The following is a 17,035-nucleotide window of genomic DNA, read 5'->3' on the forward strand; positions in this document are numbered from 1 at the left end:
AGGCTAGCCATAGGTCCTGTTTGGATCCATGGGTTTGAGTTAGTTCGAGCTAGTTGGGGCTCAAATAGCCCTAAAGTATCCAAGCATGAGGGTTTAAATTGGAGCAAGTTGCACCGAACCCACCAAAAAAACTATCCCACCCAAGAGGTGCTAACTGGAGATAGTTCTCATTGGGACCACTGAAAAATCACTTCTCTCTCTCTGCATGAAGTGCATTTATTGTCAATCTAACCCTGTCACCCAAACACCTCTTTGGCTACAGTTAGTTCAGGGTTAGTCATGAGTTAGTCTAACCTCTAGCTAAGTTAGAGTATCCAAACAGGAGCAGTATAGGACATGCAAGTTGCTCAAAGCATACAGTCAAATTCGTACGTGAAAGGATTTTTTTTCTTTTTGAAAACAGAACGTGGAAGGAATTTTTTTTAGAATTCTCTTGGCATGTCGCTAACATGTGATGAGTTAACCGACATCAATAGATGGCAAAAACGCCAGCCCGCCGCACTTTGAGAGAGACGAGGAGGGAGAAGCGATACGGGCTGCTGGATTACTAGAGATAGGTGTCGCACGGAAGCCAAGAAATATGGTGATAGCGTGGGTTAGCCATGTACTAGTATGATGTAACTACACTGGGCTGTAGTGTTTCGTACTCTTCTAGTCCACTATGGAGATGATTGGTTGATTTTATATCGCTGAATAATATAAAATATTATGAGTGCAGACGCTCCACCCCGAGGTTCCTTGATCATTCTCGGTCGTCGGGAATCTATGTTCTTCCACTCTATTTTTTTCTACGTGAGCTTTGTTCATCCTTTTGCCAACACGCGACACATCTAGTATCAAGGTGCACGTGTCATGCATGGATCGTTCCATCTATATGAAGAACACGTGGGACTGGAACTACGAGACAGACATGTACCCAGGAGTGGACGTGCGAACCTGTGTAATGTAGCACAGTAAGTGAAGTAGAAAGGCACAAGTAGTATGAACATGCGTGGCATATAGGCATTTGTCTCTTACTACCACTAAATGTTGTACATGCAATGCCCGGTGATGTTATGGAGTACGTGACTAAGTACTCTACTACTACTACTATATTAATTGGAGGCACATATTAGGTTTTATATTTGTTTACGTGTATGCCCTGAGACCTTCCAACTAGACATGTCTTTCTCTCCGGGTCGCACTTTGTATCGTTCATACCACTAGTACAATAGTACTACTACATGTGGTCTCCGACCCAGAAGTGGAGACGCTCTACCATGCTGTTCATGTCCCACTCCTTTCGCTGACGTGTGCGACATCCAGCACGTGCTGTGTGTTTGGAACTCCTTTATCATAAGAGTTGAAATGCTAGCATTCATTAGAAATAAAAAATAAATATAAATCACCAGTGATACTATACCACGCAGTTTCCTTGCTCCTCAATATCGGAAAGAATACTTCCGCTCCGCCAATATGTGGGACGTCGACCATCCTGGTCCACTTGCCATGCCCGCAGAACTCCAAGGGAGAGTCATCCCGGTCGTTGCGCCGCAGTAATTACTAATGAGCCGTCAAATCACAGGCCCAACCTTACCAACTGTGAAGTTGCTCGGACGAAGGAACCATCATGACTTCGTTGAATTCCACTTCTTGAAGAAAACTACTGTACCAGCAGTACTGCTAGCTACAATAGTTACTCCAGCAGAGGCCTCCTTTGGTTCATAGGATAGGAATTTTATAGGAATATGAAAATCATAGGAAGTGAGATGACATGCATCTCAATTCCTATAGAGAAAGAGATGCCATTTGATGCATAGGATAGGAATTTTTCCATTGAGTCTAGGCTAATGTACTGGTAACTTGCTCTAAAAACTACAGTAGTAACTAGTAATACTGTTACATGCTCGTAATTAATTAAACAAACGTACGGGTGACACAGACACACACACTAACTACTAGTACTACTACTTCTCACATGCTGGCCAGACGCCGTCGTTCTCCTTCCCGGCTTTGTCGGCGACACCCCACCGTGCTTGGATCTCCGCCGACCTCTCTGCAGCAGCGCGTGCGTCCTCTTCTTTCTTGTGGCGGCGGGCCTCTCTTTTCTTCAGTGCTTTCTGACTTTTCCGCTCCCTCTATGCGGCTTTGGCCGCCTCTTGCTCTACTGCCCATTCGGCCTTGGCAGCTTCAAATTCCGCCCACATAGGTGTGAGGTCGCGAGCAGCGATGAACTCGGCACGGCGGGATGCCACCGCTTGCCTACCATTCTGTGTGCGGTCGTGGGTGGCGAGGAACTCGGCGCGGCAGGATGCCATCGCTTCCTTACCGGTTAGTGTGTGGCGCGGTGGCATGAATGACGCTTGGTGACAGATCTGGGGAGTGGCCGGACAACCGTAAAGTGCATTGGTTTGTCAAGAGCTCAAGGACAGAAGATGAAGGAAATTTGGATTCCCCTTCAATCCTGGTCATTTATTACCAAGTAAAATGCATTGGCGGTCATTGAACTTGTTTTGATAGCTCACTTTGATCATTGTATACGAGATATGGTGATTATACGGTCACTGGCTCAGCGTATAGCTCCGTATTTGTCTGGTTGACCAGTCAAACAGTCCGCATGCGCCTCATTAGCTCGTGTTCTTTATCTATCTATCTATGCGGGCCTACCTGTCAGTGGAGAAAGAAATAAAAACCAAAATTATGCATATGTGACATTACTGCTTAGACGTTTGCTGGAGGCCTCCGCGAACACCGAGCATGTATTCACCTGGCTCAACACCAATGGTCATACTCGTGACTCGGCGCCTTGCTCATGTATATTGTCCATCACAACGACAATTTATAAAACAGCCTAGCTAGAGAGGGTACTATGGTGCAGAGTATGTACTATCGTGAGCAACCGATCATAGTGCCACTGCACACGAGTGTGTGTCTGATCGACTCGTCCATTATTAATAAGTTGTGTATGGTTGTGTGGTGTCTAATGGTGGTCGTCGAATGCTAGCTGGCGACAAGAGCAGTTGCATGGACACCTAGTTGTCAATACGTGCTGCATGCGCTTCAAAGGCTCGTCATCCATGAGTTCACATTTTACCACCACGCTAGCGCCTGACCGCCCTGGCCTACCGAAACCCCTTCCATCTCTAGCGCGCGCTTCCCGCCTGAAACGATCACCGTCTCTCCAGAACGTCAATGCCACATTCACCGGCCTTAATTGCAGGTGCAGTTGGTGTGTCACTGGCATGCGGACCTGATGCCCGTTGGGCCCACATGTCAGTGAGACAACGCACCTGCGGTTAAGTCACTGAAGCAGCGTACGCATTCACGCCCGACGCGACCTCTCACTGGCGCCGGCATTGCAGCAGCGCGACGGCCGAGAGAGCGCCACCCGCGCAGCATCCCGGTGCAAGCGACTGCTCCGCTTTATTGACACCACGGCTGCCGACGAACCTACTCCGGTGCCAGCCATACATCCATCTGCCGTGGCTCATTGCCATTCGCCCGCTATATTAACTTGAGCCCCAGCTCCCAGCCATAGCCAAAGACCCACAATAATTCTCCTCCGGTCCCTTCCTTCTATTGGAACCACTCCAACCATGGCCTCCAGGCACTGCAAAGCTCTCTTGGACGTACTATCACAGGAGCAGACGAAGGACATCGGTGGCTCCGCTCTGGGCGCGCTCCAAAGCTCTCTTGGACGTACTCTCGCATGAGCAGACGAAGGAGATCGCCGGCTCCCCCCCCCCCCGGCCGCCCTCCGCCGCCACGACCACGAAGCCGGCGCGCGTGCGCAGGCGCAGCCGGCAGCGAGGAAGAATAGCACAGGGTAGGTCGCCACCACTCTGGTCCCAGGAAGGTCATCACTCCTCCACTCAGCCGACGCCAAGCTTGGTGGGATAAAAATCGGCGGCCGATTAGCCGCTTGACGGCGACGTGGAGGCGGAAATCTTCATAACCTTGTGCTCCGGAGGAGGAGGTTATCGAGGCGGATAAGGAGGAGGCAAAGGCAATGGCCGGCTTTCTCGGGTTCATGGCCGGACATGGTGGTCGGGGCCCGGCGATCATTTAGATTATGTTTACAGTAGGTTTTAGTACAGTTTGTGTGAAATATGTAATGAATTTCATCCAGTTTATAGGAAAAGTTCTCGAAATGTAATGAATTTCATCCGGTCAATTTGAAATTTTCTTTGTTTGCACGAATTTCGTCCAGTTAGTTCATATAGTTGTCGAAAGGTATGCGGGCAGCATTGGATGGCACCATCAGTGTCCTCGGACAGATGCCGGTGTAAATTTGAGGGCCATCGCTGGAGATACCCTAACTATCATGCTATAATTGCTAACAGTGCTCCATTATTTCGCAGGGAACAATTATCCCTCGATCAAAATCAGATCCGCTGTGTTTCGCACTCCTCCCACGTAAGAGTGTAGACTCTTGCTTACATAAAATGGAGCAAGTGGACGGCACTGTAGCACGTCATATCACTCAAACTAGCCCGCCTAACACGCGGGAAATCACCGCCCTCATCATTTTGTTCTGGATTTCTATCAATAGATCACACGAAAATGTTACGCTTTGCAAGTTCAAACGGAAAAGGCGGCACACTTACAACTCGTACGCGTCGCGTTCACGTCGCACCCCCGACAGTCCGGCTCGCATGCCGCTCACCAGAGGGGACACGCGTTGTCTTGCATTTTCACTGACATGTGGGACTGCAATTGAATAAACCGTCGATAGCTGAAATCTAATCGCTCGGCGGGCGTCGGCTGAGAGGAGAGAGATGGGGGAAGGAGAAGAGATCGCCTGCCCGCCGTGCGCGGACTCCAAGAAATATGTGGTGATAATGTGAGGTTGGCCATGCGGGAGTCCGCACCGCTTCCAAGCCCGCTTCTTACCGCGATGGCCCACCAGAACCCCTCCCCCACCCCACCACCTCCCAGCGTGTGCTCCCCCCTCATAGGCCATCTGCCCGCATTCATAGCAAGTAGTACCAAATTTTGGGCTATAATGGGCATGTACAATGGTTGATAAGATAGCCTTATCATAAGTCTTGCATGTAATTTAGAGATGACAAAAAAACATGTGTACAATGGATCATCTTTTAGCCTTATCTTGAATAACTAGTTATTCCTAAAAACATGGTGAAACATATTGTGCTAAGAGATCATCTCTTGTCTTCTCGACAAGCCCGCTTATGTGGAGGAGAGAGAGGCATTGACAAAGTCAAGGAGTGGGATCTGCAGGAGCCCGTCTCTACACGTGCTCATAGGTATAAAAAAACTAATTCTAATAAAAGAGGCATAAAAACAATTGTGTCTAAAAAATAAATGTTAAAAACATTTGAGAGGAAATAGATAGAGAGACAGTGAGAAAAAGTTGTAACCTTATAGTCAATACTATGGTAGTATTACATGAGGAAGGAGGGAGTGGTGCACATGCCAAGTTCACTAGGCTACCGTGTTTCACACTCCTCCGTCATGACAGTGGAGACAATAGGTTTCATCAAAAATAAACAATGAATACTCATTGCTCGTCCACTATATCGGAAAGAATACTTTCATTCGCCGACATGTGGGACGTCGACCATCCTGGTCCACCTGCCATGCACAAAATTATCCTGGTTCACCTGCCATGCACAAAGTTAGTCGGACGAAGGAACCATCATGACTTCGTTGAATTCCGCTTCTTCATGAAAACTTACTCTACCCGCAGTTCTGCTACCACACACGAAGACTGCACGGCACTGTACCACGTCATATCACTAAAACCCACTAGGCCAAACTAGCCCGCCTAGGATTTGTACTCCCTCCATTTCAAAGTTAGTAGTACAAAGTTGACTCGTCTATTTTGGAGTGGAGGGATGTCTCTATACTGCTATGATTTCGTGTTGTATGTCTATGTACTTTTGTGTAACATCCCAAAATTCTAAATTTTGGAATGTTATAATAAATAAATAAATAGATTGATTGATTGTTCGATTGATTGTGTGAAGTTGAGTGAATTTTCAAAATTTTGAAAGTTAAATGAGAGGGAATAAAAGGACTTTCCCAAACTTTCATTTTTCTTTTATGATCTCCGTGAATTCAAATACTTTTCAAATACAAAACCCTAGAGAGAAGATGAGATGACTTCTTCCATTTATTTAAATGAAAAGGGTTTTGAAAAGATTTGAATTTTACGTGGAAATATTTTCCAATTTAGAAACTTTAAGCAACTCAATGATTTTCATGAGAGAAGATAAAATGACTTCTTCAAAACATATGAAATATGAGTTGCAAGTTTAAAAAGGATCAAATTCAAAGGCCTTTTGGAAATTATTTTCAATTTGGAGTTATTTTGGTTTTATTCAAATTATTTTTCTCCAAAAATAAAATATACATAAAATAGGGTAACATGATTCCCTACAATAGAAAATTTGAGACAAATAAAAATGAAATCATTTTTGTATTTTTAAAATGATTTTATTGGATTTTAGTAGGGTAGTAGCACCCTTTGAATTATTTGAATTTTTCTCGATTTTATTTGACTTTACAAAAATATCCATGTTGTAGAAAATCGTTTTTGAAAATTTTGATATATAATATGCCTATATAAAATTTTATTTTATTTTAGTTATCTAGTTTTCCTTTTTTGTTTCTATATAAAAAAAATTACGCGTGCGCCTGGAACTAACCGCCGCCCACGTGCGTAGCATAGCAGCAGGCCGGCCCGTTTTTCTTTTGCTTTCTTTTGTCTATTTTTTTATTTTATTGTCGTTACTGTTTAGTTTTCTTTTTGAAACAAATTTCAGAAAAAAAAAGACTTCGGAAAAAAATGCAGCTCGTGTACGGCGCATGGCCGGCCGAGGCCTTTAGGCCCGTGCGAGGCGTTATCCTTTTTCTTCTTTGTTTCGTATATTTTCGTCTCTGTTTAGTCTCATATTGCCTAGCCTTTAACCCTTAAACCTCTTTTCCACCTATAAATATAGACCCATAGAGCCTCCAAAAATCATCCAATTCGGGTTAAATCAATATTTTGATTTGACTAGATTCATTTAAGAAAAATATTTTTCTCCTCTCCGGCGCGACTTCTGGAAATTGTCTCTTCTCTCTGAAGTCGTCTTTTCTCTATCTTATAAAGGTATCTTTCTTTGTTTTTTCCTTTCTTTTTATACTTCCGTAGTTTATTATTACTAGACTAATACGACGGAATAATTAGATTATCAATTAGTCTACGTATTTATACATTAGACCCTAGCAGTAACTATTTTTCTTCCGTAAAACAGCTTGGCCCTGATTTTCTCAAATAGCATAACTTTTTACTCGTTCATCCAAATTAGATGAAGTCAACGCCCACTTCTTCGTTACGATCTCCTCTATCCAGTAAAACAACTTAAACATGTTTTTTGAAAGTTTTCAAATTTTGAATTCAAACAGATTTGTATTCAAACTTCTTTTGTTCATAACTTGAGTTTTATAACTCCGATTTAGTTGATTCTTTTTGCAAATAGAAGCTCTTGACTTAAACTTTCCGATAAGGCCAAATTCACATAATTTTTGTATTGTTAGAAATTGTTTTATGTTGCAAGAGTTATTTGTTGGTTTTGATGTTTTCCGAATTGTCTTCTTCGTTCTTCTCGATCTTTTGAGTGATTGCTTATGTGTGGTTATTATTGCTTGCTCACGATAAATTGAACGAAGTGTGACGACTAGAACTATCGAGAGTTATGAGTGTGAATCATCTTCATCAATAGTACAAGGCAAGTTCACACTTTGATCATATCCCTTTCATACCCAGTTTTTATGCATTAGTTTCACCCTCAAACATTGCATGAGTAGGATTGATAACATGTGGGTATTGGGAAGTGGTTGATGAGGTAGAACCTATTGTCCTTTATATCAAACCCTTGGGAGTTACTTCTACATTATGCTTATATTGCCATGCTATGCTCGTAGATGTGGATTGGGTTTGAGTGTATCCATGATAGATGTGAGATTGTTAATTAATGGTTCAACTTAAGGTGGTTACTTTAATACACATCTGGGTGAATTGGTTGGGGCACCCTGGAGCACCCAGTGGTTTGCCCGGGCACCTGGAGAACCCAGTGCTTGCCTAATGGGATCCCGGAGTACCCGTGTGATAACCCTATGGAATTCCACCCAGGCTCAAAGGGATCATAAGATTATTCATGCTAGAAACTTCCGTGTGCAGCCACAAGCCATGATGGGCTCTGGCATAGTTGAGTAAGTTGTGTGAAGCTCTCGAAGAGGTAGACTAGAAGATGTAGTGGGTTGTAGGTGGTATAGTCTACCCGGAGTAGAGAGTTAATGCTTCTGAAAGACTGTGTCTGGGTCATCTGTTTCTCAAACACCATGTAGTAAGAGAAATCCAACGAAGGAGATCGAGTCTTGTGGGGAAAAGTGCGCAAACCTCTGCAGAGTGTACAAACTAATCATGGTTAGCCGTGTCCCTGGTTATGGACATCTTGAGTATCTGGTTCTTGGATTATCATATTAATCTCATCACATTACTTAAATAATTTGTTGGGTTATTGATGTTAATTTGGGATTGAGTTGGAGGAACCTTCTCAATATTTATCAACCAACTTTGTAGTTAAATAAATTATATTCCTTTGTAGTAGGCAAAAATTGGCTTTACGCAAAAACATTATAACCATAGAGCTTTTCCACCAGCCAAATATGCATGTAGTGATAGCCTTTATTCATCATTATCCTATGGTGTGAATTTGCCAGTACATTCAATGTACTGACCCTCTGTGGCTGCAACGTCTCATGTTGCAGGACTTCTTACGACGAGTAAGTGATACGTTAGGGTTATGATTTCTACTCTCAACTTTACCGTTGGTGTTGATGGGAATCCACAACCTTGTTGTTACTTCCGCTATTTGGATTGAGGTAATAGTATTTACGTTACTTTATACATGTGATTTACCTCCGTTATAAATCCTCGAGTACTGTGTGTGTCAGCATACCGATCCATGGATGACACTTAAGCACAGAGACTTGATCCATTTGGGTCGGGTCGCTACAAGATGGTATCAGAGCACATGTTGACTGTAGGACATGACCCCTAAAAATTGGCAAGCCCATATGAACGTTTTTTTTCTCTACAACTTTATTTTCAAAAAGATCTTTTACCTCACTTCTCTTCTAAGCTTGTTCAAATTTACCTTTTAGTTAGACTATGCCCCTTTTCCCCTATTGGCCACACGAAGATTCGACTAATGAGAGCACTGCAAGAAGTACAAGATATCGGAAGACCACTTCGGAATGAAGAGGATTTTACTGTGCATTATAATGGAAACTACAATGGTTGGAGACCCCAAAGACTAGGAGAATTTGAAGGCTCTGAAGAATTTCCAGATTAGTCTGACCTAGTAAGGCTATCCTTATGGAATTAGTTAGACTATTGAAGCTGTCAATACCCGACATCAAGGTGTGTTGGAGAAGATCGGAACATGGAGAGTTAAAAAAACCTCAAGGTTTTGTCAAGAAAACCTTAAGGTAAGAGATATCAACTATGGAATGATTATCTCATGGCAATGACATGGGTAGAAACACGGCTATCCGTGATGTTATAACCCGCTTGTGCTATTGTCACCGTGCTGAGTAAGCATGCATTTCTTCGGAAGGATTGGATGGTAGAAGGCTGATGGAGCATCTGTCAACAAAGGATGTAGTTTTAACCTTAGCTGGTGTATCGCCAGGATCTGGAGTGTTACCTCAAGAAGTTAAGATGGACCTACAGGAAGCAGTATTTGGTAAGGAAGTATTTTGTGAAGAACTCAGGACCCCAGAAGCTGAAAGTATCCAAGCGAGAGGAGCAGAACCTCGAGAATACCGGAGATTTGTCAGGAACTGAAGGACAGTAGGACCATGGCTCATTGCCAAGGATGTTGAAACCCAGAAGTTTGGAACGCAACTCTAGAAATATTGAAGGACGCCACGAGAGATTACTCATCAACAGAAATGATCTCACAAAAGGATTTGAGAAAGACAAGCATGATTGGAAGAAGCCATTGGAGGCATGAACAAGACTTGAAGAGTTAGAAGACCTTGAAGATTTATTGACCTTTAGAAGACCAAACCCCTGTTATATACCTACGTTAGATGTGACAATTGTGAGCTGTCATTTATTTGATGTTTTCCGACAGCCACAATAAAATCTGTCTTTTCAAAACTGTTGTTTGCATTGTGTGTATCCCTCTCTATCTCTCTTATCTCACCCCAAACCCTTGGAACCAATAGAGGATGAATGGAGATGAAACCATATTTTCTGGACCGATGAGTCAATTGGAGACAGACCAATGGATTCAGAACATGGAGAATCATATGAAGAATAACCCTATAGTTGGAAAGGATATGACCCAACATGCTCTTCAGTGCTTTTAAAGAGGTGCTGCTACTTGGTGGAGGATGTACCAAACCATCAATGGATGGCAAGGAGTAACCACTTGGGAAGGATTTAAGTTGACTTTGCCAAAGTCTCGGTTTGTGTCCCAGAAATTGAAGCCTTATGGAAAGGATATGAAGAAGCCTTGTGCATGCAAGCTTTGTGGAGAAATAGGACACACCCATAAAGAACACAAGGATGAATGCCCTAATTGTGAAGGAAGTCACCCAGCTGAAGAATACCCAACAAGGCAGATCACTTGTTTCTTGTGTGAAGGGACTACCCACTACCCTGCTTAGTGTCACATTTACCCCATGGTACAAAGAACCGTACAGCAGAAGAAAGAAGCAATGGAAGGAGCCCTTATGGAAATTTTAGAAGAACCTGTGATGAAGGAAGATGTCGAGGACACACCCAAAGAAGAACCAATTAAACCCTGCACCAATTCATGCTATTCATGTGGAGAAAAAGGACACATCTCCCAAAATTGTATGAATGGGGATCTAGTAGAATTCCTGACGGAGGAAGTAGAGTATGACCCACAAGAAATAGAAGCCATGATTGGCATGGAAAATTCTAGGAAGAGAAGTAGATTGGATTCCAGGAAGGACCTGAGTCATATCACTTGTTACAGGTGCAAGGAGTCAGGCACTACTTCGGCGGTTGCCCAAAAAGGAAACCACGAGACTTGTCAGAAGTAATATGTTTTTGTTGTAATGGAGCAGGGCGCTATGCCAGAGAATGCCCCAAGGAGAAGGAGACTTGTGATAATTAGTTGTGTTTGTGAGAAGTATAGTAGTAGTGGTGAGAACATTTTCTTTTATATTGAGGTGTTGAGTTGAGGCATGTAATGGAAATGCAGGAGATTGTAAGAATTTGAGAATCAATAAAGTTAGTATCGTGGGTACTGATTTGGATTTTATGAGTTGTTACTCTATGAATAAGATTTTTGACCATTTTCAAGGATATGAGAAATATGGTCTATGGATGAATTTGTGCATTTCAAGGGTGGTAGTACCCTGCGAGGACAATTGACCCTTGGTAAAGATAATGTTATTCCACAGAGTGGATTTCAGACAAAATAAGTATGAGTTTTATCTCGATATGTGGGATACCCGAAGATTATGAAGGGATGAAGTATTATTGGATATAAAGGAGGTATGATGTTGGAAATATAGAGAAATTGTAACTCCATGATGAGTTTGAGTAATCACGTATGAGTTTGCTACAAATAGAAGGAAGAAAGACAGTAGAATCGGATGGATTTAAGAATGCTGGCAGGTTGGATGTTGGAGTAGTGATCAGTTGCCTCGAGGATGAGTTCAAGGTTTACAAGTGATGAGATGGGCCATCACCCACAGGCCCCAGGACCTGCCAAGAAGCAAGCACACTCTTGTTGAAGGAAAAACCCTGGAAGAAGTTACGACTTTTACCGATAGACGATCTTATAGGAGTAACGCAAAACCTGAGAGTTGTGAAGGAACGATAGATATTTGTTTGGCTTGCAGAATCAATGGATTTATCTGAACTTGGTTCATCGACAAGAGAAATTATGCAATGCTTGTGAGGATGTACGAGTGTTAGAATGCGGGATTCGCTAGACCGTATACAAGGTAATGATTTGGGTGCGGGATGGATTGATCACCATACCGACTTACTCTTATTATTCACCTTGCTATATGGGATGGTAAATCTGAGTGACTTACCTATAGTAGAGAGACGACGATATTAAGCCTTGTTTAAACCTTAGAATGGTATAATCATTTTCCCTTGTACAAGGTAGTTGTTGCCAATCATAGGACATACGATGAGGTTCAACCTAGACCCATTTCCTGCAGGAGAAACCATAAATGATGACCACCATGAGATATCGATAGTTGTTTAGTATTGGCGCCAGACCCGTCAGCTAAGAAGCCCAGTCCAAGAAGAACCTTACCAAGATGAAAGGACATAAGAATTGAGGAAAAAGGTTAAGCCACTACCAGAAGAGCCCAGATAAGGAATTATCTTGAAGATCTGAGAAGACCGACACTGTTAACAATATGGATGAAGTATATGAGTTTTGATGGAACCGTAACCATCTTCTAAGGGTGGTAGCACCCCAAACCCCCTCCTGCGACAATTCATGGATTTTGAGAAGACCCCCCAAACCTAACCTATTTCTTTCTAGCCTCTCTGAATCTCGAGGATGAGATTCATTTTAAGGGTGGTAGGTTTGTAACATCCCAAAATTCTAAATTTTGGAATGTTATAATAAATAAATAGATTGATTGATTGTTTGATTGATTGTGCGAAGTTGAGTGAATTCTGAAACTTTTGGAAGTTAAATGAGAGGGAATAAAAGGACTTTCCCAAACTTTCATTTTGCTTTTATGATCTCCGTGAATTCAAATACAAAACCCTAGAGAGAAGATGAGATGACTTCTTCCATTTATTTAAATGAAAAGGGATTTGAAAAGATTTGAATTTTATTTGGAAATATTTTCCAATTCAGAAACTTTAAGCAACTCAATGATTTTCATGAGATAAGATAAAATGACTTCTTGAAAACATATGAAATATGAGTTGGAAGTTTAAAAAGGATCAAATTCAAAGTCCTTTTGGAAATTATTTTCAATTTGGAGTTATTTGGGTTTTATTCAAATTATTTTTCTCCAAAAATAAAATATACGGAAAATAGGGTAACATGATTCCCTACAATAGAAAATTTGAGAGAAATAAAATTGAAATCATTTTTGTATTTTTAAAATGATTTTATTGGATTTTAGTAGGGCAGTAGCACTCTTTGAATTATTTGAATTTTTCTCGATTTTATTTGACTTTACAAAAATGTCCATGTTGTAGAAACTCTTTTTCTGAAAATTTTGATATATAATATGCCTATATAAAATTTTATTTTATTTTAGTTATCTAGTTTTCCTTTCTTTTGTTTCTACATAAAAAACTACGCGTGCGCCTGGAACTAACCGCCGCCCACATCCGTAGCATAGCAGGAGGCCAACCCGTTTTTCTTTTGTTTTCTTTTGTCTTTTTTATATTTTATTTTCATTAATGTTTAGTTTTTTTTGAAACAAATTTCAGAAAAAAAAAGACTTCAAAAAAATGCAGCCCGTGTACGGCGCGCGGCCGGCCGAGGCCTTTAGTCCCGTGCTAGGTGTTAGCCTTTTTCTTCTCTGTTTCGTATATTTTCGTTTATATTTAGTCCCACATTGCTTAGTCTTTGACCCTTAAACCTCTTTTCCATCTATAAATATAGACCCATAGAGCCTTCAAAAATCATCTGATTCGGGTTAAATCAATATTTTGATTTGACTAGATTCATTTAAGAAAAAAAAAATCTCCTCTCCGGCGCGACTTCTAGAAAATTGTCCCTTCTCTTCGAAGTCGTCTTTTCTCTACCTTATAAAGGTATCTTTCTTTGTTTTTTCTTTCTTTTTATACTTCCGTAGTTTATTATTTCTAGACTAATATGATAGAATAATTAGATTATCAATTAGTCTACGTATTTATACATTAGACCCTAGCCGTAGCTATTTTTCTTCCGTAAAACAGCTTGGCCCTGATTCTTCAAATAGCAACTTTTGACTCGTTCATCCAAATTAGATGAAACCAATGCCCACTTCTTCGTTACGATCTCCTCTATCTAGTAAAACAATTTAAACATGTTTTTTGAAAGTTTTAAAAATTTGAATTCAAACAGATTTGTATTCAAACTTCTTTTGTTCATAACTTGAGTTTTATAACTCCGATTTAGTTGATTCTTTTTGCAAATCGAAGCTCTTGACTTAAACTTTCTGATAAGGCCAAATTCACATAGTTTTGGTACTGTTAGAAATTGTTTTATGTTGCAAGAGTTATTTTTTGGTTTTGATATTTTCCGAATTGTCTTCTTCGTTCTTCCCGATCTTTTGAGTGATTGCTTATGTGTGGTTACTATTGCTTGCTCGCGATAGATTGAACGGAGTGTGACGAGTAGAACTGTCAAGAGTTATGAGTGCGAATTATCTTCATCAACAGTACAAGGCAACTTCACACTTTGATCATATCCCTTTCATACCCAGTTTTTATGCGTTAGTTTCACCCTCAAACATTGCATGAGTAGGATTGATAACATGTGGGTATTGGGAAGTAGTTGATGAGGTAGAACCTATTGTCCTTTATATCAAACCCTTGGGAGTTAATTCTACGTTATGCTTATATTGTCATGCTATGCTCGTAGACGTGGATTGGGTTTGAGTGTATCCATGAAAGATGTGAGATTGTTAATTAATGGTTCAACTTAAGGTGGTTACTTTAATAAACATCTGGGTGGATTGGTTGGGGCACCCTGGAGCACCCAGTGGTTTGCCCGGGCACCTAGAGAACCCAGTGCTTGCCCAAGGGGATCCCGGAGTACCCGTGTGATAACCCTATGGAATGCCACCTAGGCTCAAAGGGATCATAAGATTATTCATGCTAGAAACTTTCGTGTGCAGCCACAAGCCATGATGGGCTCTGGCATAGTTGAGTAAGTTGCGTGAAGCTCTCGAAGAGGTAGACTAGCAGATGTAGTGGGTTGTAGGTGGTATAGTCTACCCGGAGTAGAGAGTTAATTCTTCTGAAAGACTGTGTCTCGGTCATCCGTTTCTCAAACACCATGTAGTGCGAGAAATCGAACGGAGGAGATCGAGTCTTGTGGGGAAAAGTGCGCAAACCTCTGCAGAGTTTACAAACTAATCATGGTTAGTCGTGTCCCCGGTGATGGACATCTTGAGTATCTGGTTCTTGGATTATCATATTGATCTCATCATGTTGCTTAAATAATTTGTTGGGTTATTGATGTTAATTTGGGATTGAGTTGGAGGAACCTTCTAAATATTTATCAACCAACTTTGTAGTTAAATAAATTATATTCCTTTGCAGTAGGGAAAAATTGGCTTTACGCAAAAACATTATAACCATAGAGCTTTTCCACCAGCCAAATATGCATGTAGTGATAGCCTTTATTCATCATTATCCTATGGTGTGAATTTGCCGGTACATTCAATGTACTGACCCTCTATGGCTGCAACATCTCATGTTGCAGGACTTCTTACGACGAGTAAGTGATACGTTAGGGTTACGATTTCTACACTCAACTTTGCCGTTGGTGTTGATGGGAATCCACAACTTTGTTGTTACTTACGCTATTTGGATTGAGGTAATAGTATTTACGTTACTTTATACATGTGATTTACCTCTGTTATAAATCCTTGAGTACTGTGTGTGTCAGCATACCGATCCAGGGATGACACTTAAGCACAGAGACTTATCCATTTGGGTCGGGTCGCTAAATTTTGCTATGATTTTCCTACCCTATGAACCAAATGAGGCCTGAATGTATCTGTGTCGACTATTGTCTGATCGATCGCTAAGCTTACAATTTTAGGAGCTTGGGCTATTGTCCGATCGACGACGGATCAATATAAGCGTACCACGAGCTCATCAACCCCAACATTTCTCTTTGGTGAGTGTTTTGCAAGTACTATAGCTCGCACATTAGCTAGCCTACTAACACCAAGAATCATAAAATAAGCCCTGCTGATATGATAAACAGTTCAAACTTACATCTAAGCATGCCATATATTACATCAAAAGCTGGTGAGGATACATATGTTTCCATAACTCGGAGAGGGTTCGCATGATTCACTATCAAACAAAAGTAGCAAGTACCGCCCATACAAGATAGTGCACTAGCCCTAATAATGATAACGTGCATCGTTCTGGTAATTAAACACAGGGCAATGCAAACTACCCTTAAGGATTAGCGCGACCAACTATTTCTTGTCATCGATCTCTCGGGCAATGACCACAGCACGGACAGCGGCATGGGAATCGACCTCTGGGGAGATGTCCACAGGACTGACCACGACATCGGAATCAATCTCTGGGGCGAAGTCCACGGGATGGACAGCGGCATCGGAATCGATCTCCGGGGCGATGCCAACAGGACGGACCGCGACATCGAAAACGATCTCTGGGGCGTTGTCCACAGGACGGGCCACGACATCGGAATTATCAAGGACATCCGCCAGCACCTACACAACCCTAACATATTAGTAAGCACATTGCAAATAATCAAAAACCACAACTTTCGGTAATAAGCCATTATTTTTTACCTTGTGCACCTCACCGGGGGATCCCATCCCTCCGGGGGGCATCCCCTCGTCCTCGATGGGGGCCATCACCTTGCCAGGGGAATACTGCTTCTCAACGGTGACTATCTCCTCAAACTCGGCCTTGAGCCTCGCATAGGTGGCCATCAGAGTTTCTGAGGTAGGTGCTACGTCTTGAGCTTGCGTTGGTTTTCCCTGAAGAGGAAGGGATGATGCAGCAGAGTAGCGTAAGTATTTCCCTCAGTTTTTGAGAACCAAGGTATCAATCCAGTAGGAGGCCACGCTCAAGTCCCTCGTACCTGCACAAAGCGATAGCTACTCGCAACCAACGCGATTAGGGGTTGTCAATCCCTTCACGGTCACTTACGAGAGTGAGATCTGATAGATATAATATTTTTGGTATAAAGATGAAAAGTAAAAAGTAAAAGCAAAGTAAAAAAGCAAAGCAAGATTAAAGTGATGGAGATTGATATGATGAGAATAGACCCGGGGGCCATAGGTTTCACTAGTGGCTTCTCTCAAGAGCATAAGT

General features: G+C 41.9%; 1 protein-coding gene across 1 annotated transcript; it reads right to left on the bottom strand.

Moving 5' to 3' along the window:
• Positions 1-16,164: 16,164 nt before the first annotated feature.
• LOC147959925 (uncharacterized) lies at positions 16,165-16,572 on the bottom strand. Its single transcript, XM_087536255.1, has 2 exons — positions 16,507-16,572; positions 16,165-16,425 (listed from the first exon to the last, which is right to left on the bottom strand). The coding sequence occupies exons 1-2, from the start codon at positions 16,570-16,572 to the stop codon at positions 16,165-16,167; spliced, it is 327 nt and encodes a 108-aa protein (XP_087392381.1).
• Positions 16,573-17,035: the final 463 nt, after the last annotated feature.

Source organism: Triticum urartu, chromosome 7A (assembly GCF_056163025.1).
Source record: "Triticum urartu cultivar PI428250 chromosome 7A, HENAU_Tu73, whole genome shotgun sequence".
In the NCBI taxonomy this organism is placed as follows: domain Eukaryota; kingdom Viridiplantae; phylum Streptophyta; class Magnoliopsida; order Poales; family Poaceae; genus Triticum; species Triticum urartu.

Coding starts and splice junctions, on each gene's coding strand:
- LOC147959925 (XM_087536255.1), bottom strand. CDS start 16,572: ATGGCCCCCATCGAGGACGAGGGGATGCCCCCCGGAGGGATGGGATCC. Junction 16,426..16,506: donor CCCCCGGTGAGGTGCACAAG/GTAAAAAATAAT, acceptor AGGGTTGTGTAG/GTGCTGGCGGATGTCCTTGA.